The following is a 22,047-nucleotide window of genomic DNA, read 5'->3' as shown; positions in this document are numbered from 1 at the left end:
CTCGGAAGAGGGGAGCCCCTCCCACACCCACCCTAGCTCATCAAGTCTCATCACAACTGAGTGCATCCTCTTCCCCTGTGCCCTGGTAAGGCAGCCCCACCAGGAGGAAGTGATCAAAAACAGGTATCAGCGTCCATGTCAGTGACAGCCCCTGCTCCCCTTCCATAGGGGACCCACATGAAGGCTGAGCTGCCCATTGGTTACATATGTGTAGGGGGCCGAGGTCCATCCTGCCTCTGCTAAGGCTGTGAGACTGCAGCCAAGCAAGAAAAGAGAGTGATAAGCTCTGAAGCCAGACCCCAGGCCTTCTTCAGAGCCCCCCCCCACCTTTGCTTAATACTACACCCCTGGGAAAGTGAAGCGAGCGTACAAGGCTTACCTTTTTCTTTGACAAAGTCTTTTTGTACCTCTGGGATGAGAAAACTATAAACCAACTCGGCAATGATCTCCTCTGACTGAAGATAAGTTCGGCTGGAAAACAACAACAAAAACAAGCCAAGGAGCAGATAGATAAACAAATCCCTCAGTTCCCCGCTTGGGCTCCTGATAGGCACCGAGACCTGCGTGGCCTACATAAGCAACTTGCAAATCCGTCACCTCTCCCTTGATGGGATGATCTGAAAGAGCACATTCCTGGAAAACTTGTTTAAATTCATTATAGAATTAGGATTTGACCCTATCCATCCTGCTATAAAATACATGTTAAAAATTCAGCAAACTCTTGGCAGTCTAAAACCTTGGGGATTAAGTCTAAATAATGTCTAATCCATACATCCACTTTGCTTTTATGTTCTGGGTATGGTAGTGATGCATAGGATAAAAATAAGCCTGAAGGAAAGAAGAAACCTAAGAATTCAATCCCTACTGCTCCTACCAAGAGGATGTGGGCGTGCTGAGCTCCAGCGAGGCACGCTAGTACAGACAATGGACACCAGAGCCTTCAATGTCGCTGGTGGGGCCTTACGTGCCTGAAAGATTTCCTCCGGGTCGCAATATCCATCACCTGTGTCATATTTCTTTCTCGCGATGCCTACCGGTTTTCCATTTCATAAGCGATGTCATTGATTTCCTCGGCAATCCTCTCAATTTCTGCTCTGGCTTGTTCATCCGCAGTGCGCTCTTCAGTGTTCAATATGATGTCTTCCAGGTAGGAGGTCACGGTACTTTGGTGAACTTTAATCACCTGCAGAAATGTATAAAGCCGTCCTTAGTGGCTCCTAGTGTCAACGAGACAAGAACCATGCAAGCACCGCTGGATGGCCTCACAGCTCATACGTCCCTTTCACTAAGTCACTAGTCCCGTCTGCTTGGCATCATCCACCTACCTGTGCCGTCTGGGCAGCCCAACCCATACGGCCCATCTCAGAATGGTGGGTCTCGCTGGGATATTCCTACGAAGCGCTGAAGAAAGATCACAGCTTCAGACCGATACCCTGGCTGGGATCCTGGCTGCTCGCATCGGTAGTATGACTTGGCCAAGCTACTTACATTTCCAACGCTCTTTCTGTCTTTTATCTAAGATAACAGAATCTCGGGGTTCGGCTAGGCCAACACATGCCCAAGGGCTGCATTTCCTAGTTTCTGTAGGATCTAGCCGTTGCCGCATGACGGAGAGAATGCGTGCTGGGGTGCTACGCCCAAGTTCTCGAAAACGTTCTTACAAGGATGGACTTAGCTTCCCTATTTCTCCTCTTTTTCTCTCTGCTGTGTTTTATTTCATGGGCGTGAATCATTTGATGACGGTAGTCACCTTCAGTTGCCACAAGGGCCAGAATTTCGAGGCCAGAAGCATCCCAGGTCACTGATGGATTTGCTGTATTGTCATAATGGCCCTTAATTTCTTTTCGAAGATTTCTTGAAATCATGGATGGAATTCAGAGGGTGTGTGTGTGTGTGTGTGTGTGTGTGTGTGTGTGTGTGTGTGCCGAGCACATAAACGTACAGTATAATTAATAGGCTAAAACTAGTTTCCATATAATCGCTGCTAGTGCCTGAGAAGGCCATTAGGTCATTCCTGAGACAGCATATTTCCACTTTCGTGGTGGTCCTAGTGAGGGCATATATGTAGTTTTAGACTTTTGCTCTCTAGCTATGCAGCCTCAGTCAAAACAGATTAGCTTTGTTACACCCACATACACATACATGCACGCACACAGAAGGTATCATGAGTACCAATTATTAAGCTTTATATGTATGTATTTTGCATGTATGTGTATGTCTCAACAAATTGTCTCATAGAGGCAAAAAAATGTATTTATGTCTAAACATTTCTTTAAATCTGAGATAATACCCAGGACTTAGAAACGATTCGGGGCCTGTTTCTTAGAAGGCCTAGCAGTGTAACCTAAGTGTGCAATACTTATTCTTTATGTACCTTGAACCCCAACATTAACTTAACCTTAAGCTCTATGCCTTCCTGATGTTAGTTTCTTAATGGCAGTCCAACACATTATCAACCAAGACATGTTTGTCGAGCGACTACCATGTGTAGGGCCTGTGCTCCTGTTGCAGAAAGCACACGTAAACACACAGCATGCGTGCTCTCAGGAGGCATGCTACCAAGACATAGAACATTAGAGAGCTGAGTCATAAAGTAGAGGTGAGGGGCGTCTAATACTGGCCCTATATGTACAGGGCATATACTTGCATCTAAGTGGTCCTTAAATTAGGTTGAAAACTTTGCTAACTCTTTTGTGTCCTTCCTAGATGTGACTGAAATTTCTTCTTTTTCCACTTGGCTGTCCTAGACTAAGTTTCCGTTAAATTCCTGATTGTATTGCTGCTCTGCACAGAAAACAGTAGGCAGTTGTGTAAGGCAAAGACTAGTCCCCAGTCTTCGGTTCTCCCGGTGTCTCCCTCTGGCTTTAACTCCTTAGTGAGGACCTCATTCTTAGCCTCATTTGTTCCTTCAAGGCATCTCTAATTCTATAATTATGCCCGTGTTCTATGCTATTTACACTGAAGGAGAGCAGGGCTGTGACTGTGTTTTCCCTCTAGAGTACCCACAATGCCTCTGGACTTTTTAGTGTAGCGTGAGAGCTGCATATTTGCTAAATAAAGTACAAAAACATAAGTCCTATTTTATGTTATGAAGTGTCTTCATGACTTCGAGAGAAATCACGGTACGAGATATCTCTGGTGAAACCTGGCCCCTCTAGGGAGTTTACCCACCTCCCCTCCCTCCCTCTTCCCTCTCTCCCCTCCCTCTCCCCCCCCCCCCCACACACACACTTGCCTCCATAAATATCTGGTCCTCTTGCTTCAGGCGCCTTTGCTCCACCTGCCGACGCCCACTCTCCTCCGCCTCCCGCATGCGCCGTTGGCGCTCAGCGAGCATGGCGAAGGCGTGGATCCTCCTCTCCTCCTGCAGCCTCACCAGCTCTTTGGACAGAAAGTCAAACAAGTCTGCCAGCGCTCTTCCCTCCAGGTCACCGAGATGGTTTTCAATTACTGTCACCTGAAAAATAAAGACTTTAAGGATGGGCTGCCCTCATCATGGTGGTTATTAAGCGGGCGACTCTGAGCGATCAAGCAAGGTCATTGTCAGAACAGCCTTCATTGGGAACGCCATGCCCCCAAATGGCCCCCACCCCTGGGCACTTACTGGAAAATTTTGTGCAAACTTAGATCTGAGGAGCAGATTGTCTAGTCAGCCCCGATGCATCGCAGCCCTCAAGGCATGGACAGGACTTAGTGAAGCAGTCTCTTAGCAACACACACCATGTATTCCCCCTCCCCCAATTTTATGCAGAAGATCAGACATGAAGGAAAACGAGAAGCTTCTTACTAAAAGTACCATTGTATTCAATTTCACAAAATAGAATTTTTTAGAAATTTGCTCATGAAAACTTTCCATTTTAATTTGTCTGGTCTTTTCTTCCAAGCCTGAAGAACTTTAAAACACTGAATGGCATGAGAGTGGAAGAAAGCCCTGGTGGTTTTTAGACTTTTAATAACTTCAAAGCTATCAATAAGCATCTTTGAAACCGCCCAGGAGAAAGCTCAGATGTAAGATCAGGGAAGCCGTGGGGCGTTCAGCTAGGAGGAAGGCACTGGTGATTGGGTATCTGTGCCCTGGCCTTCACATCAGAAGAAAGGTGTTTAAATGACTTAACCCGCTCCCCTCTCCCTCCTTGAGCAAAGGGGACGTCTCCCCTCTTCCTACCATCTGCTGCTTTAACACTGGTGGCTCTGCTCAGTGCCCTGGCTGGCTGGTATCTAAGGGGAAGGAGAAGCCACGGGTCTCGGGGACCGCGAGGATGCTGGCTGAGACTGTCACGGGCAGATTTTAGCCCAGCCCCCTCATCCTCACCCACACATCCTTTCCAGCCCTGAAGTTCAACGTTGGCTTCTGACAGGGAGCACAGAAAAGGGTGATGCTAGGGTACTCGCGGCTCACTCTTGTATCAACAGTTGAGGCTCAGCTCTGAAAGGGTGGGTTCTCTCCCTGCCTCGATGGGCCTAACCACCCTCACTTCCTCAGCTGTTAATCTAAGAATCACGTCTGCCTGTTCGTGTCCGGCCTCCTTCTTTTCCCGGGAAACATAGCCGGGAATGCTCAGGTCAGGGAAATTTGAAAGGAAAAGTGCATAGAAGGCATCAGTGCTTGCAGCCGTAACATTCATTCAACACAAAACAGAGTTGCGTATCCTGAACTGTTTCCCACAGGGATGGAGGAAGATAAAGAGACCGGTATTGCAATGCACGTGGAGCGGCCCCTCCCTCAGACCCCTGCACAGGGTACCTGGATGGGACCGAAGTTGAGTGGCCTTTGGAGGAGCGATAGTATTTCCCAATGAGCCTTCCCATCATGCTTAGCTGACATGACTATCCACGATATAGTTGGCTTAGCTCCGTGTGCCTCAAAGGGCTGACGAAAGAATTTCCCCATCTCACCTCAGGACCTATGCTCTCACGGCTCTCCAGTCCCTGCCCGAAACGCATCTCCAAGACACCAGACCCATCAGATGCAGACACTTCAGGTGCACACAATCTTCGTCTTTCATGGGTCCCACTTTTAGGTGGCATGGCTTGCGACCCTCTAATTGCCTCCCTCCAACCTTGCACCTATACCCCCGAGCCCACTGAACATTAATGGCATTGATGCCGTATAAAATGGAGCCTGCCCCTGCAAGCTCACTGGTTTTTCTATAGCATTGCTGTCATAGAAAAGGAAGTAAAACTGTGGTCGTTTCCAAGTTGGTCATTATTTGCGCTCAGTTCCCATATAGCACAAGAGTTGTGTGTGCTAGTGAAAGAGGGTCAAACAATGTTGCAACGATGTTTCTGTAAGTGCTACTACTTAACATTAAAACTCTGCCAATTGATTCATTTTTGGGTTTGGTGTACAGACACCTGGGGACAGGAGTAAATAACTCCAGGACAGTCACTAGCACTGGAGAGCAAGCGCAGAGAGATGAACCCTGAATGGGTGGGGATGTGTTGTTGGTTTAGTGTCAGGCAGGAGAGCAGGACAAACGTCACCAAACACTGTGGCATATTTAGTGGACAGCTTAACCAGCAAGAGCAATCCACGTGTGCCTCCAAATTTCCAAATTAAACGGCAGAGTTTTAACAGAAATCTCACGTTTTTCATGTTACTTTTCAGTTACTCATTTAGTCATTTTGCAAAGACCAGGCTTGTGGGACTTCAGCAGTTACTAAGTAAATGTTTAAGAAAACTGAAAAGGGAAACTCTTAAACTTGGAAAAGTGCATTGGTTTGGTTTAGTTTTGAGGGTTTTCCCCCCAGACTTTGTAGACCAGGCTGGTCTTGGACTCATAAGATCCACCTCTACTTCCCAAGTGCTGGGATTAAAGGCGTATTCGACCACCACCGCCCGAGCTCTTATTTTCTAACTAAAATGAAGAGCACCCTTCGGACTCAGCTGGGGTCCACCCCCAGTAATGCTGTGAACTGCCACAACTCTGTGTGGCCAGGCTGTGGAGGAATCTTTAGAATCTTTTCACCCGTCGTTATAACATCGCTGCTCATTTGACAGTAGCCATTCCTGGAGAGGAATGTGCAGCCAATCAGAAAGGCCACCGAGGGCGTCAAGGGCAGAACCTTGTTCTCATGCAGGTTCCTCTGCCGCTGCAGGGCCAGGGTCACTTGCTTCTCCGCTTTTTTCACCAGCTTGTGGTCCTCTTGCAGGGCGTGGCTGGTGCGCAACTCCAGGATCAACTCCAGCCGCTTCTCTTTGCCCTCGAACATCTACACCAAAGCAAATCCAAAAAGATTTGCCTGTTATCTTGTGGCAGGTCTGCAAGGGCCACACAGTGTGAGCAGGCAGACATGTGTGAGCGGGTTCTGTGCCTGCTGTTCACTAGTGAGAACCCGGCCAGGGTGCAGGTGCACGCGCACAGGTGTGTGTGTGTCCCCCCTCCCTTCCTCCCTCTCTCCCTCCTTCCCTCCTTCTCCTTCTCTCTTGGTTTTTCAAGACAAGGTTTCCCTGTGTCGCCTTGGCTGTCCTAGACTCACTTTGTAGACCAGGCTGGCCTCGAACTCACAGGGATGTGCCTGTCTCTGCCTCCCTGAGTGCTGGGATTACAGGCGTGTGACACCTGGCTTTGTGTGGCTGCTGCTGCAGCAGAGGTCATCTGGTCAAAGCTTAAAGCCAGGACCCGCACTGAGCATGCTGGTTGTTAAGGAAATATCCTCAGACGCAAATTATTTCCCTCTAAAATGAGATTCCTTGTTTGAGGGGGGGGGATACACACAGGCTACAATGATGGCATATAGCAAGGTTCAAAACTGTAGCTACTTTGTGTTTATAACAGATATTGCTCACTCTGTGCAGACTCAAATAATTGTTTTAAGGCATAATAGAAAATCAGGGAATCCCTTGATTTGTAATGATCTAACACTCAAAATACAGATAAGCAAGTCTGGGGGATTAGCAATTCCATGGGAGAAAAAAAGCCTGAGTTACAACTGTGATCCTCTCTTCTTGACCTTGTGTGGCCCAGATGGCCAAAGATGGCTCTAGGAGGAAAAGATAGTTGATTCTCTAGTATGTCGGAACAGGACAGCAAGGTATGGGAGGGAACGTGCCCAGGCAGCAAGCACGAGGCAGTTCCCACAGCTTACAACCAAGGGAGAAATGCTGGCCTGGCAGTCAGACCCAAGTTACGCACCATGTTCTGCACGGCTCTGCCCCGGAGTAACTTCTGCAAATAGATCACAGCCATTTCCTTTTCTCCTTCTTCCTACAGAGACAAAGGGAGAGTCAGACTCAGGACAGCAGCAGACATTTTTGGAAGACTTAGTTATCTCTTCAGCCGCTATCTGTCTTTGAATCAATTTCCATATATATATATATATATATATATATATATATATATATATATATATATATGTAAGTCCATATTTGTAAGTCCAAGTGCCTGCTTTCACACATCACTGATTTATTGTTTTAAATAGATATCAAAAGTAGGAGAGTCTCCTGTGTAGCCAGGGGTTAAATGCTTAGTATGTTTTGCTGTTGCAGGGGGCTGGAGAACATTAGAAAGCATCTGCCTGTAACTGGAGAGGGACCTTTCCTTTTACCCGGAAGTATGAGAATCTGAAAAAAAATTAATTAACTCATTTTATGATGACAGAGTATGTGTGTCTTTGTATGTGTTAGATGATTGCTACATACAAAGTAAGAGGGAGCTGAGGGTGGGTAGGTGAAGACGTGCCTCCGTGAAGACATGCCTCCGTGAAGACGTGCCTCAGTGAAGACGTGCCTCAGTGAAGACATGCCTCCGTGAAGACATGCCTCAGTGAAGACGTGCCTCAGTGAAGACGTGCCTCAGTGAAGACATGTCTCCGTGGTTAAGGGCACTGGCTGCTCTCATGGAGGACCAGATTTCCATTCCCAGCACCCACATGGTAGCTCACAGCCATCCCTAACTCCAGTTCCAGAAGAATCCAATGCCCTCTTTTGCCCTCCATGGTCAACGTGGATATAGTACACAGACATGTCTGCAGGCAAAATGCCCATACACATAAAATTACTCAAAAGAAATTTAAAAGAGACAGACTGATTTTAAATCAGAGCGTGAGACACTAACACCGTTAGGGCATATTCATTTTCAACCCGAAGGACGCTGCACCAGCCGCCTGCAGTTCTGAACTTGGTGTTTCAAATACACGCTTTTAGACTCACGTAGGAACTTATTTCCAAGGTGGGGGTTGGAAGTCGAGGCTGAGGGATGGAGTTTCTTTGCAGGAACCGAAGAGACTTCTCTCCTTCTAGAACTTTATTCTTCTTTTCCAAGAGTGCCTGAAATAAATACCAATCAACATCATATTAATCAAGCCACCTGGTACTTTCCCACTTGCCTCCAGTGCCACATGGAGACTGGGCATCTGATAACCAGAGTCTCGATGTTCTGGCTGGGGTGTTTGTATTCCCCACGGCGTGCTGTGGATGCTCCTAAAAATATGGTAGCCACTACATAAGCACCGCATCTATTTTCAAATACATATTAATTAATATTACGTTGTGTGTATGTGTGCATGCCTGGGTGTACATATATGCTCCGTGTATGTGCAGAAACCTTCAAGGGTCAGAAGTGGGAGTCATATCCCCTGGAACTGGAGTTACAGGTGGATGTGGGTGCTGTGGGCACCAGTGGGAGCTGAACCCTGATCTTCAGCAAACCAGACCTGCGTCCTCTGCAGGAACAGTAATCTCTCTTAATCGCTGAGCCATCTATTCAGCCTCTATCTGTTTTTGTTTCCATCAAAGATATGTGGGCTTCTTTTTTTTTTTAATTTGAAGGATTGTTTTGTTCTGTATGCACATACTCATAAGTCCAAGTGCCTACTTTCACACATCACTGATTTACTGTTTTAAATAGATATATATATATATATATATTTTTTTTTAAAGGAGATTCTCCTATGTAGCCAGAGGTTAAATGTTTAGTATGTTTTGCTGTTGCAGAGGACTGGCGAACATTAGAAAGCATCTGTCCCTAAGTGGAGAGGGACCTTTCCTTTTGCCTAGAAATATGTGAATTTTTAAAAAATATTAACTCATTTCCTGGTGAGGCAGTATGTGTGTTTTTGTATTTTTTTTATGTCCTCCCCCCTTTTCTGTATCTCCAAAAGCCTCATCAAAATTATACATAAGAGCAGAGCGTGGTGGCACACGTCTTTAATCCCAGCACTTGGGAGGCAGAGGCAGGCGGATCACTGTGAGTTCGAGGCCAGCCTGGTCTACAAAGCGAGTCCAGGACAGCCAAGGCTACACAGAGAAACCCTGTCTCGAAAAAAAACCAGTAAATAAATAAATAAATAAATAAATATTATACATAAGGTTTATTCCAGCTATTCTGTCTTAGCATCAGGGAAATACATCAGGGAAATATTTAAAACAAACCTAAAATTTCTTGTTTGTGATTTAAAGCCTACTTCTTGGTTAATTTTGTCATAAAATCATCTTCACCTTATGTTTTTTCCTAAAAACAGAGGCAAGTGGTGTTTAAAGAAAAACACAATGCTAAAAGTTCAAACTGGTAAAAAGGTACAAAGTATAACTGAAAATTAGGCCCTCCTGACTGTGGTGGTAATAGAGCCTCTGTGTTCATCTAAAACAAAACTGGCAGGGAAAGCTGTCAGCTCTGGGCAGCCACCACTGGAGAAAGCGCAAAGACGCAGCCATGGGGAGATATGAGTATTTAAGACATTACATTAATAAAAAGCAAGAGCAGCAGCTTATGTGCAGAAGTTTAGGGCACGGACTGCAGCTCAGGGACAGATGCTGGTCTGGCACACACGAGGCCCTGAGTTCAAGCCCTAGCACCAAAAACAAAAAAGCTCTAAAAGACGCCTTGTGAGTGACGTGCTTGCAGAGGAAGGATAAGGAGAGTCGGCTGGCAAAGAGTCCATGTAAGAAGCCAAACACAGCAACGTGCACCTGTAATCCTGACCCTGGGCAGCAGAGGCAGGAGGATCCCTGGGGCTTGCCCGCCAGCCAGGCAAAGTGGCAGTCTACAGGTTCAGTGGAGGACACCATCTCAAAGAACAATACGGTGATGAGCAATTGAGGAAGACACCCGACATCTACCTCTGGCCAACACATGTGCATACACACACGTGTGTGTGCACATACACATGCATATACACATACACACCACACACACACTCATACACACATACATGCACACACACACACAAACATAAATACACACCACACAATACATGCATGCACACACATACACACATACATGCCACATACATGCACAAATACACACCATACACATGCATACACACACATGCATACATACACACCACACAATACATATGTGTGTACGCATATATACCACACACATGCATGCACACACATACACACCAACACATACACATATACATGCACAAATATACACATGCATACGTACACACACATGCATACATACCACTCACACATGCATACATACACGCCACACAATACATGTACACACACACACACATACACACATGCATGCCACGCACACACACACACACACACACACACACACACATGAAATGACAACTCTCAGGAGCTGTTTCTCTGCTTCCACCATTTGGGTCATGGGGATCAAGTCGGGTAGTAGGTGTTCTTACTTGCTGAGCCAATGTATCTGGTTGTGTGTGTGTGTGTATGTGTGTGTGTGTGTGTGTGTGTGTGTGTGTGTGTGTGTGTTTCCAGCCTGAATACATACTAAGAATGACCTGAAAATATCATACTGTGGTCATGGTTTCAGGCCCGTCTGGGTCCTTCTCCTCCATGGTTTCTATGGCAGAGCTCATGAAGCACCTTTGAAGGACAGTTCGTCACCCTCCTGTCACGCAGCCCCAGGTTCTCAGGACAGTGTAGACTTGGGGAGGTGCTTGCCTGACAACCTGATATGGGTCATGTTGATGAGTCTCCTCAATCCCATGTTCCCAACCAGGAGGCTCCGTGTAAACGCATCCCACTCCGAAACCAAGAGGAGAAACAGACACAAGGACAGCAACACAGCATCATCATCGATACCTACAGACATGGCAGACACCAAACATGACCCACCTCCCAGCAAGACTAGAAGAAGGCTGCAGTGTGACTTAGTTATATGATGCCAGGCAGCAGGGTGTCAATTTTAGGCCATATTCTAGAAAGCAGGGAAGAACATGGGCAAACCAACAGGACTCACACGTGCACATGCTGGAACCATCAAAGATTCAAAAGTGTATCTGATTAACACGCTAAAGTAACTGGAGGGGGCGGGGAGGCAGCACGGGAGAAGAGGACAGCAGTGCCAAGAGAGACAAGGAGACAGGGTTTCTCTGTGTAGCCTTGGTTGTCCTAGACTTGCGCTGTAGACCAGGCTAGCCTCAAGCTCAGAGATCTGCCTGCCTCTGCGTCCTGAGAGCTTGGATTAAAGGCGTGTGCCACCACCGCCTGACTTTAAAAGATCCTTAATGTCATCAATCATCTGGGACATGCAAGTTAAAAAACCACATGGAAACACTGTCTCATTTCTGCTGAAATGGCCAGAAGAAAACAGACAGTAAGAGACAAAAGAGTGATGAAATTGGAACCCACGAACGCTGCCACTGAGATACAGATAGTGCAGTCACTTCGGTAACAATCAGGCAAGTCATCAAAAAGTGAAACCGTTGCTGTGTGGCCTATAATCCTACTCCTAAGAGATACATCCATAAGAACCAACAACATGTCTATCCGAGACTAGAACACAGAAGTCCGTAGTAGAAATAACTGATGAGCTCATCAGCTTATGAGTGGCTAGGTAGAATGTGGCATATCCACACAATGGAATATTATGTAGTCATGAAAAGAATGAAGGCCCAGGATGGTGCTAGAACATGAGTGAACCTCAAAAACGCTATGCTGGGTGTATGAGGCTAGTCACCCGATGCTGGTTACTGTGCAGCTCTGATTATACAGTGTGTGTGTTCAGAACAAACAGAGCCGTAAGGAGAAGGTAGAACAGAAACTGCCAAGGGATGAGAGAGAGGAGGACTGACTGCTAAGAGGTATGGGGCTTGTTGGGGGCGGGGTGATGGAATTAGATAGACACAGCGCTGCGGACATGTGGTCAGCCATGGACTGTACACTTGAAGGGTGAATGGAGTTTTACCTCCCTTCCCCATCTGACAGTAAAGGAGAAAGATTCTCGATTCAAACCCTGGAGCTCACTACCGGCAGACCAGGCTGAAATTCTCAAGGCAGAAGAAAAATGATAGAGGTCAGAGATGCACACATCTGTAAAGACAGGGAGAGCAGCAGAGAGGGAAAAATCAAAGGTGAAATAAAATCTTTTGTTTTTCTTAATTTCTTAAGATGCTCATTGCCAACATTTGTGTGTGTGTGTGTGTGTGTGTGTGTGTGTGTGTGTGTGTGTGTGTGTGCGCACGTGCACGCATTCCTGCACCATGGTGCACTTGTGGAGGACATTAGGAGAATCAGTTCTCTCCTTCAGCCTTTCGGAGGACAAACTCAGCCTACCAGGACTCACTGGCAAAGCTCCTTTCCCTGCTGAGCCATCTGCTCGGCTCCTGTTTGTTTCAGTTCCTTTTATCTATTCTTGTTTTTGCTTTCCTTTTCCTTTTTGTTGATAAGAAAGAAAACCAATTTTGATTTGATTTTTTTGTTTTTGTTTTTGTTTTGTTTTGAGACAGGGTTTCTCTGTGCAATAGCTCTGGCTGTCCTGAAACTCTCTCTGTAGTTCAGGCTGGCCTTGAACTCATGGAGATCCACCTGCCACTGCCTCCCAAGTGCTGGGATTAAAGGCGTGCGTCACCACCGCCCGGCAAGAGAACTAATTTTTAAAACAGTAAAAATTAAAACGTGCCAAGCGTGGTGGCACACACCTATGATCCCTGTACTCAGGAAGTAGAGGCAGGAGAAGCAGGAGTTTATGGTCTTTCTCAGCCACACAGCTATTCAAGGCTGATATGGGCCACATGAGACCCATCTCAAAGAAATCAAAACAGCGAAAATGTCTTGTGCATTTACAGCACACATGTCAGGGAGCTGAACAGCATCGATGTCCTGGGCATGAAGGGAGGACTTGGAAACATCTGTCCCACATATCGGAGAGGCTTAGTGTAAGATGTGTGTATCTGAAGGTGGGCTTTTATTGCTTTATAAGTGTAATCACGTTTCTGGCCCCTGCCCTTACACTCCCTGCCCCTCTCCTTGCTTTCTGCCTCCCCCACTCAACACTGCTGAGGAATTCAAGGAGGGAGCGCCTTACATATGCTGAACACGATGTTCCTCCGTTCACGCCTCCAACACCAAAGTCTCAGTAACTTCAACTGAGACTTTGGTGACTCCGGCCTCTAATCACAGTGCCTGCAAGCTACAAGCTAACCAGAAACTGAGTTAAAATTTCTACATATTTGGAAGTTTTATAACATATTAAATACAGGTTCAAAGCCACGTTGGATACTTTTAGATATTGGAAATTAAAAAAATGACAAACATCACATATCAAAACTGAGATAGCAAAAAATCAGTGCTTTTTTTTTTTTTTTTAGGAAATGCTCAGTTTACAACACATGAAGTTGGGTAATTGGAATTGATAATCTCTACATTCAATTCTCATAGCTTAGAGAAATAATCACAGGACAACTCAAAGGAAAATAGATATAATAAATACAAGAGAAGAAAGTAGTGTGAATATATATATATATATATATATATATATATATATATATATATATAATCTGTATATGTAAACCTGAAAAGTTATTGTTTGGAAGAAAATAAACAATTCTCCAGTAGAAGAGATTAAGAAAAAAGAGTTAAGATAATGTCATGAATAGAAAAAAAAGTATACAATTATATATAAAAATGAAATATAAAAAACAATACGATCGGTGATCATGTAAAGAAACCTGAACAGATAAAATGAGATTCTAAGCAATATAATTTACGAAAACGAAGATGAAGAAGTTCTATACGGTGCAAAGAAGCTGAAGACCAGGCTAAGATTTTCCCACGGAGATGCCAGTTCCAGATGGCTTGCTCTGTACCTCCTTCCACACTGAAAGGGCCGACTGTGTCAGTCTTGGTTAAATTCTTCCCAGAGGAGAAGGAAGAAGGGGTGCTCCCAGGCCATTTCAGGAGACCTGTACAACTCTGGTGTCAGTCCCACACATGGGAAAATTAGAAGAAAGAGTGAGTGAGCCATCTCACCCATGAGCAGAGAAGCAAAACGTTAGTAACCGGATCTGACAAGGTGTTAAAGTGAGCGAAGCATCCTGACCAAAGCGAGGCCATTCGTTAATGCGGGGCAGATTAATATTTATAAAAATTTGCTCTGATAGGCACAGCTGAGCATTGGAGAATGTAACATAGGCACATGGTCGAAGACTTTAGCAAATAGGGAGGAAAAGAAAGTTTCTATAACACAATACAAAGTACGGGGGCGGGGGAACCTTACAGAAAACAAGACCAGTAAGCTCGGTATTCAGGACAGGCTGATGCAGACGGAGATTGGGGGCGGGGGAGGGGGGGCGGGGGGGAAGGCAAGATATATATGATCATTATCAAGGTCCTAAGATTCTCCAAAGCTGGGGGCTGGAGAGGTGGCTCAGAGGTTAAGAGCACCATCTGCTCTTCCAGAGGTCCTGAGTTGAATTCCCAGCATCCACATGGTGGCTCACAACCATCTATAATGAGATCTGGTACCCTCTTCTGGTGTGCAGCACACATGCAAAACACTGTATAAATAATAAAATCTTTATAAAAAAAAAAGATTCTCCAAAGCACATGTGTCTGTGTTTATAACTTTGCATGTGCTATGTACAGGTATGTGTGCATGTTCATGTGTGTACAAGGTGTGTGTGGAAACCAGAGATTGAACTCAGGTACTGTCCCTCCAGAGCCAGCCACCTTGGGTTTTTTTGTTTTGTTTTCATGATCTCTCACTGGGACCTGGGGCTTGCTGACTACACCAGGCTGGCTGGCCAGTGAGCCCCAGGGATGCTGTGTCTGTCTCCTTGGTGCTGGGATTCCATGTGTCACCACTCTCAGCTTTCTTACCTGGGTGCTGGGGGTTGAACTTTGGTCTTCACGCTTGCCCAGAGAGTGCTTTACAGACTGAGCCATCTCCCCAGTCCCCAAGGCACTATTTTTTTTCATGTTGCGTTGGGGTCCCCACGGTGTTACAGATATCACTGGGGCAAGCAAATGTCTGTGGACAGGGGGATGTCATAAACCAGGGGTTCCAAACTGCGCCTCCTGGGCCTACAGCAACAGCATCACCGGGCACTTGTGAAGACTGGCCACATCTCCGAGGCCTCGCCCAGACCTGCTTGAGCAGACACCCTGGGGGCGCAGCTTAGCGGCTCATTTTAACAAGGCCGCCAGGGGACTCTGATGCCAACATTTGTGACCATAAAACTTTCTTGTGTGGCTGTCTTTTAAACTAAAGTTTAAGGTTAAATCTAAAGAGGATGAACTGGTGTCTACAAAGTCACGTCACCTCTTCTTCTTGGTGCCCTCCAAAAGGAAGAAAGCATCTTACAACTCCTAATATGAAGAGATTCCTAATACTAGACTTTGCTAAACATCACAGTTGCAGAGTTTACACTATACAGAGCCAAAGGAGGAAGCACTCTAGGAGCGTCATAACTTCTGTATAGGGGTAGGTGACCTCTGGGAAGGTCTGTGCCATGGTTTGTAATGAAAGCAGACTGCACGCTAGACCAGGACACCCTGGGGGACCTCCAAGAGAGAAAGCCTAGAGAAGAGAAAGAAACGCAGGTTGTGTTTCAGATGCGCAGTCACTGCTGCCCACGACCACACGCAGTCCGGGGTTCAGCGTTCCTCGTTCCTTGGTGGAAGTCGGAGAGGAAACTGTCTAGTCTTCGGAGCCCAACTATACCTTGTGAACCTCTGCAAGCTCATAATCCATTCTTGCTGACCTCTTCAGAAAGCCGGACTTGGTGGTGATGACTTTGGGCTTTGGAGCTCTGATCCTTGGTTGTGTCACAAAATCGGGGAGACTCGATTCAAGTTCCACTAACCCTATGGGAGGAAGCGTGGGGTTTTTTTTTTAGTTCCTGGTGCTGCGTTTAACATGTTGAGAGTGCATTGTTAGCTCTGTGAGCTGTCGGAGGGTACCGCCTCTTAAGGGGATGAGCTGTCTCTAAAGTGTGAAGTGCGTGGAGTTAGCGTCTGTTCTTGATGACCTGGGTGGCACATCGAGGACCTAGTCTAAAATAAAGATGTGCCCTATGGAAAGTATAGCCAGCAACCAGCAGCAAGTCTGTAGCTTCGTGACAGCTGGCGCCCCCGTTCTGAAGTGGGTGTTCACCAATTCATGGTATTTTGCCCCGGCTCTGGGTTCAAGAGTCAAACCGCTAACTCATGATCTTAGCCAGATGATGCTTTAGCTTGTGGTCTGAACTATTAAAAATGCAAACAAGGGGCTGGAGAGATGGCTCAGAGGTTAAGAGCACTGTCTGTGCCTCCAGAGGTCCTGAGTTCAATTCCCAGCAACCACATGGTGGCTCACAGCCATCTATAATGAGATCTAGTGCCCTCTTCTGGCATGTAGCTGTACATGGATAGAGCACTTGTACACATACAATAGATAAAGAAATCTTTTTTTTTAAATGTAAACAAATCTCTTGAGCTTCATACAAGGCCAGGCCTCTCCACAATGGGCCACCTGTTGACTCCAACCTGCTTTTTAGGTTTTTTGACATCTTTGATTTCATTATAACTATCTTGTTTGTTTCATAAACCTAGTGTCAAGATTTTTCTTAATAAAAGTATATTTCAGACTTGATTGCTGACATTTGTTTTTAGGTAGGAGTCTTGTTAGTTGCCCAGGCTAGCCCCTAAACTTCTGGTTTCTGGTGATCTGCTTGCCTCTGGCCCTGAGGATTTGCGTAGACACTTGCTACTACATCTCGCTACCACGTTTACACAGACAGCAGATAACTGAATTTCCTCTTTGTTAAATTCTTCTACATGGTACTTCTTTTCTTCGAGTCTGAGTTATTAGTACTTTGTATGAACCTGTTTTGACAAGTATGTGAAGCCTTTCATTGGTGCCTTTTCAAATATTCTAATGTTTACCTTGATTCTAATATGTACTGAACCCAGATGTCTTCTACTAAACTTCTAACTACATGGATCTTTACTTTATTTTATTTTATTTTATTTTATTTTATTTATTTATTTACCTTCGTATGTGTTGAGATAGTGGTTTTTGACTACAAAGTCCTCTGAATTGTTGTCTGGGAAACGGCCAAGGCGAGACAGAGGCCCGTAGACCTGAGACGCAAAGTCGGCGTACTCCCTGATGATGTCTCTCTTCTGTAGCTTCCCTTCCACGGTCCTCCTTTTCCTTATAAGTTTTCTGATGTCTGAAACAGAAAGTGCTGTCATGATTCCCGCCCAGATATGGCCCCCGGCCCCCGGGTTACAGGTGCAGAGCGGTAAAGCGATTCTAGCTGGACCCAGCAGGAAGATACCGAGCTGATGGCCCACCCACCACAGCCAGAACGCAGCAGCGCTACAAACAGGTCTGCCGTTTGTGTGGCTGTGAGCGCCGTGAGACAGGCAGGGGTGGCAGAAGCTGAAATGGCTAGTATCCTCAACGTGGAGTCACACACACACACACACACACACACACACACACACACACACACACACACACACACACACATCACCTCACTCAGGTGTGTGGCAGGATCTTTGATCCCAAAATGATCCCTGAGATTGTGAACTGTAAAAGACCTGTCCTCTGTTTAGCGTGGTTGAGCCCTAACACACACACCTGTAATCTAAGAGCTTTCCGTACACGGGATTTAATAAAGTTAACCCTACGTCAAGAGGCGGAGCAAGAAACCAGCTGACAAGGATAAAACAGTAAGAGGGACTTTGAGTTGAGGGGTAGTTAAGACAGCCCGTGGAAGTAGAAGGAGCGCTTGAGTCTTGGGCTTCTAGCTCTTTAGCTCCTCAGCTTCTTCGGCTCCGTGGCCTTTGGCTTTTGGGCTGGCTAAGCCTTTGCCCTTGGGTCTTTCGGCCTTTTCCTCCTGGGCTGTCAGCTGAGATGGCGACCCTTGGGGGCCTTTTCCATCCCATTGAGATGTGAGCTGAGTAGGAAGGTCAGCTGGGTGCTTTCTCTGCCTTTCTGAGCTGGCAGGTTTTTCACCCCAGCGTCTGGCTCCTGAGTCTTTATTCGTAAAATATGTTTGCGATTTTCATTTAAAACCACGCAGGGGTGACATCCCACCGCGGGAGTGAGGAGCCATGCTGCAGGAGGGCCCAGAGCCACAGCTGCCGTACACCTGTTACTCACGGTTCATCTGCAGGCCCTTCTATGCGAGTTTGAGTGTCAGAATTTAGTAAAAACAGTTTTCACTTGGCTATTTATAAAAGTTAGTCAGATCTAGCACTAGCTATGTTGTATCCTGAAATGAAAAAAAAATGTCAACAACATCTAAATACATAGCCAACAGCCAGCTAGGTAAACCAGAAAACAAAATAAAGGCCAAGTTCATTAAAAAGAATTTTAATTAAGAGTTTAATTTTTGAATTGACTTACTTTTTCTGAAAAAAGTTTCAATGACTTTTTAAATATGAGATTGAGTTAAAGTGCTTATCAACGGCTAATTTGAGAGTGTTGGTAATATAATTATTAATATTTTTCACAAACTTGAGGCTATTATAAAGCTTTCAGTGCTGGTTTTAAATTTTGTTGTTGTTGTTTTGGTTTGGTTTTTTGAGATAAGGTTTCCCCATGTAGTCCTGGCTGTCCTGGACTTACTTTGTAGACCAGGCTGGCCTCGAACTCACAGTGATCCGCTTGCCTCTGCCTCTCTGAGTGCTGCAATCACAGGCATGCTCCACTGAGCCAGGTTAAAATTCTTTTTTTTTTTTCTTCCATTTTTAGATCTTTGAGAATTTAGTATAGTTTGGTTTGATTCTATTCACTTTGATTCTATTCACTCTCTCCGCAATCCTCCAAGATCCATCCCCATTTTCCTACCCACCCAACTTAGTGTCCTTGTTCTGTTTGTTTGTTTGTTTGTTTGTTTGTTTTTTCAACCATCAAGTCCAGTTCGTGTTGTGCATGTATTCTTGGGTGTGTGGCCTTCCACTGAAATGTGGCAACTTAACTAGGGGCAGCACTCTTAAAAGGTCACACAGTATTTTAAAAATTAGTCACGCTCTACTTTAAGTGTTTGTGAAATATGTGTGTGTGTGTGTGTGTGTGTGTGTGTGTGTGTGTGTGTGTTCATGAGGTGACTGCACATGTATGTGGGAGTGTGTGCACCTGTGCTAGCATTTGCAGAGCCAGAGGAGGACTCTGTGCATGCTGTTCTATCACTCTTTGCTTTAGTCCATTGAAACAGGGTCTCCCAGTGACCTCGGAGCTTGCTGGCCGGCCAGCCCGCCCCGGCAGTCCTCCTTTCCCTCCTGCGCTGTACTGTGGTGATAGGCCCACACTTGGTTTTTCTCATGGGTGCTGGGATCTGAACTCATAACTTTGTGCTTGAGCTTGCTTAGTCACTGAGGCATCTCCTCAGCTTCTGATGTAATTATTCTTAATCCTGCCCTGAATACATAGTAAAGTTTCTAGTTTTTATGCATAAAATGAAAGTGTATAATTATAAAATACATAGGCATAAATATATCTGTAGCATTAAACATTTCTTGGAGAGAAGCAATTAGGAAAAAGGATTACTAAAATGTCATCTTTGGGGGCAAGGATTTTTTTTTTTAAGTTAATCAACAGGCTTTGTCTGTTTTTTGTGAGACAGGGTTTCTCTGTGTATTCTTGGCTTGGCTGTCCCAGACTCACTTTGTAAACCAAGCTGGCCTCAATCCACCTGCCTCTGCCTCTGGAGCGCTGGGATTAAAGGCCGGTGCACCACCATGCCTGGCTTCAACCAGCTTTCTAACCAGATCCTTGGGTTATGAGTGCAGGGAACCTAATTCGGGGCCAGGGAGGGCAGTAACTTGACTACTGTTAGAACATGGTCACTAGACTTTCTAAGCAATTTTCCTCCAATACCTTTCAAAAATAACACCTTTCCCTTGCCTATTCAATACACCAAGACCAAATCAGAAAATTTCACCCTGTTTAGTCAGGCGTGATCAAAGCCCCAAAGCCGGGTCCCCTCCCTGGCCAGCTCATGCCACGTATTACTCGCTCCATGTGTGTGCTGGATCTGGGCCACTTTCGCTTCCTTCGCTTCCTGCAGTTTACACCACTGGGCGTTCAGGTGTACCAGGTCCACCTCACTCTGGTTCTCCTCACGCCTCTTCAGCAGCTGCTTCAAGACCTCCAGGCGCAATTCCTGCAGTCTTGGGGGTAGGTGACAGAGTATTACTATCTCAGCCTGGCGTTCCCCTCGAGAGCCGGAACAGGCTCTGTGAGCATCGTATTCATATGCTTTTAAAGAGACCACTGTGGCAAAAAAAATGCGACAAGTGAGTTGAAATGCAGGGGAGGACACTCAAGCAGCAGAGCCTTGGGGGGAAGAGGTGTGCGCATGCGCACAGTCCAGAAGCTAGAGAGCAGGCAGACGGGGTAAGAGACCCGCTCTCTAAGCAGCTGAACCTGGAGACAAGGGAGTTGTGGACAGTCCTAGGTTAATGAAAGAGTTAAATGAGAGGAAGAGTGAAGAATGCTGGGCCAGTAAGCAGTATTGAGACAGGGCTGGTCCGGACACATAGCAGGGAACTCAGTCCTTATCCTTCCTCAGACTCACTAGCAGTCATGGGTGTGCTGTCCTGAGCCTCATGCCTCAGCCTGCTGCGTGCTGACACCACAGCCCTAAGCCTGCAGATCCGGCTTCATTATCAATATGAGGTGTATAAGGGTGCCACCAGCGAAACGCGGCAGTGAATTCTTACAACAAACTTTTAAAAGCAACACTAAAATAATATAATAAGCGCTCTAGATACTTTAGTGCCTTCTTACAGGATGCGTTCCTCACCACACAATGGCAGATTAAACATCTAAGGATCAGACCACACCCACTATCTTCCAGTGAACTGCTTGCTTTTACCAAAGCGACGTATAGTCTGGATTCAGACTTAATTAAAAAGGAATTGGGGGAAGTTTTAAACTCAACAACAAACTGAGTGTTCTCTTGGTCCTTTTTTTTGTGCACAAGGGGCTTTGATAGCACTGTGGAGTAGTACAGGCCTCAGGACACACTAGAGCAAAAGCCAGCGTTAGCCAGCGCCTTCCCTGCATGCTTGTTAAGGAGTCTTTGGTCCCAAGTACCATCTCATTGTATGTAGACAACAACTTCATTGCCAAAAACACATAGGAGAATGTGCTCAAGGCACGTTACACACTTGTTGAAAATGACCTTAAAATAATAATAATAATAACAACAACAACAACAACAATAATAGTAAATAATAATAATAATAATATAAACAATCATCATCACCACTGCAGACAATATGATTGAAAACTGAAGAAGTTCCTTAGACCTAGAGTTATTTATGCGCGTTGCTGCACAAGCTCATCTCTTCACAAAGTCTCCACAATTTGTCTTCCCAGTGGGATATGTCCCATCGGCTCCAGCTAGGACCCAGGTGACCTGTCACTCTTGGAGGGCTGTCTAGGAGGCTGTTCTGTGAGACACAAAGGGACCTGCTGTCTAGGCATGGTGGTTCTGGGAATGTACAGGCATGGCGGCGGGGGGTGGGGGAGGACATCTAAGATGCTCTGCAGAAATCCCTGGGGACTCTGTGACAGTCAGGACAGGTCCTGGAACCGTTGTTCTGTTCTTGGGTCTCATGTTGAACCTCACAGAGTTCTTGGACCAGATCGGGAGAAGGTGACTGTGCCCAAAGGTCTAGAAGCCCAATTTCATACCTTGCACAGGTTGGGGGCGATTTTTAAACACAGGTATTTGGAGGGCAAGATGCTTCCAGATTAAAAAAATAATAGTAATAAAGTGACCAGGTGGTGGCACACACATTTAATCCCAGCATTTGGGAGGCAGAGGCAGGTGGGTCTCTGAGTTTGAGGCCAGCCTGGTCCACAGAATGAGTTCCAGGATAGCCAGGGCTACACAGAG

General features: G+C 45.9%; 1 protein-coding gene across 1 annotated transcript in view; it reads right to left on the bottom strand.

Moving 5' to 3' along the window:
• CFAP91 (cilia and flagella associated protein 91) overlaps positions 1-22,047 on the bottom strand; it is a 42,563-nt gene that overhangs the window by 3,195 nt on the left and 17,321 nt on the right. The window contains exons 8-16 of the mRNA XM_084801307.1: positions 20,154-20,311; positions 17,179-17,361; positions 15,870-16,012; positions 8,153-8,269; positions 7,137-7,208; positions 6,067-6,213; positions 3,236-3,457; positions 1,035-1,183; positions 380-471 (exon numbers count right to left, since the gene is read on the bottom strand). Of these exons, the coding sequence (XP_084657433.1) occupies positions 380-471; positions 1,035-1,183; positions 3,236-3,457; positions 6,067-6,213; positions 7,137-7,208; positions 8,153-8,269; positions 15,870-16,012; positions 17,179-17,361; positions 20,154-20,311 (1,283 nt within the window). The remainder of the gene's footprint in view (positions 1-379; positions 472-1,034; positions 1,184-3,235; positions 3,458-6,066; positions 6,214-7,136; positions 7,209-8,152; positions 8,270-15,869; positions 16,013-17,178; positions 17,362-20,153; positions 20,312-22,047) is intronic.

The sequence above is a fragment of the Acomys minous genome (genome assembly GCF_964271855.1).
Source record: "Acomys minous genome assembly, chromosome: 11".
Classification (NCBI taxonomy): Eukaryota; Metazoa; Chordata; class Mammalia; order Rodentia; family Muridae; genus Acomys; species Acomys minous.
Note: the sequence above shows the minus strand (reverse complement) of the source record. Positions and strands in the feature narration are given on the sequence as shown.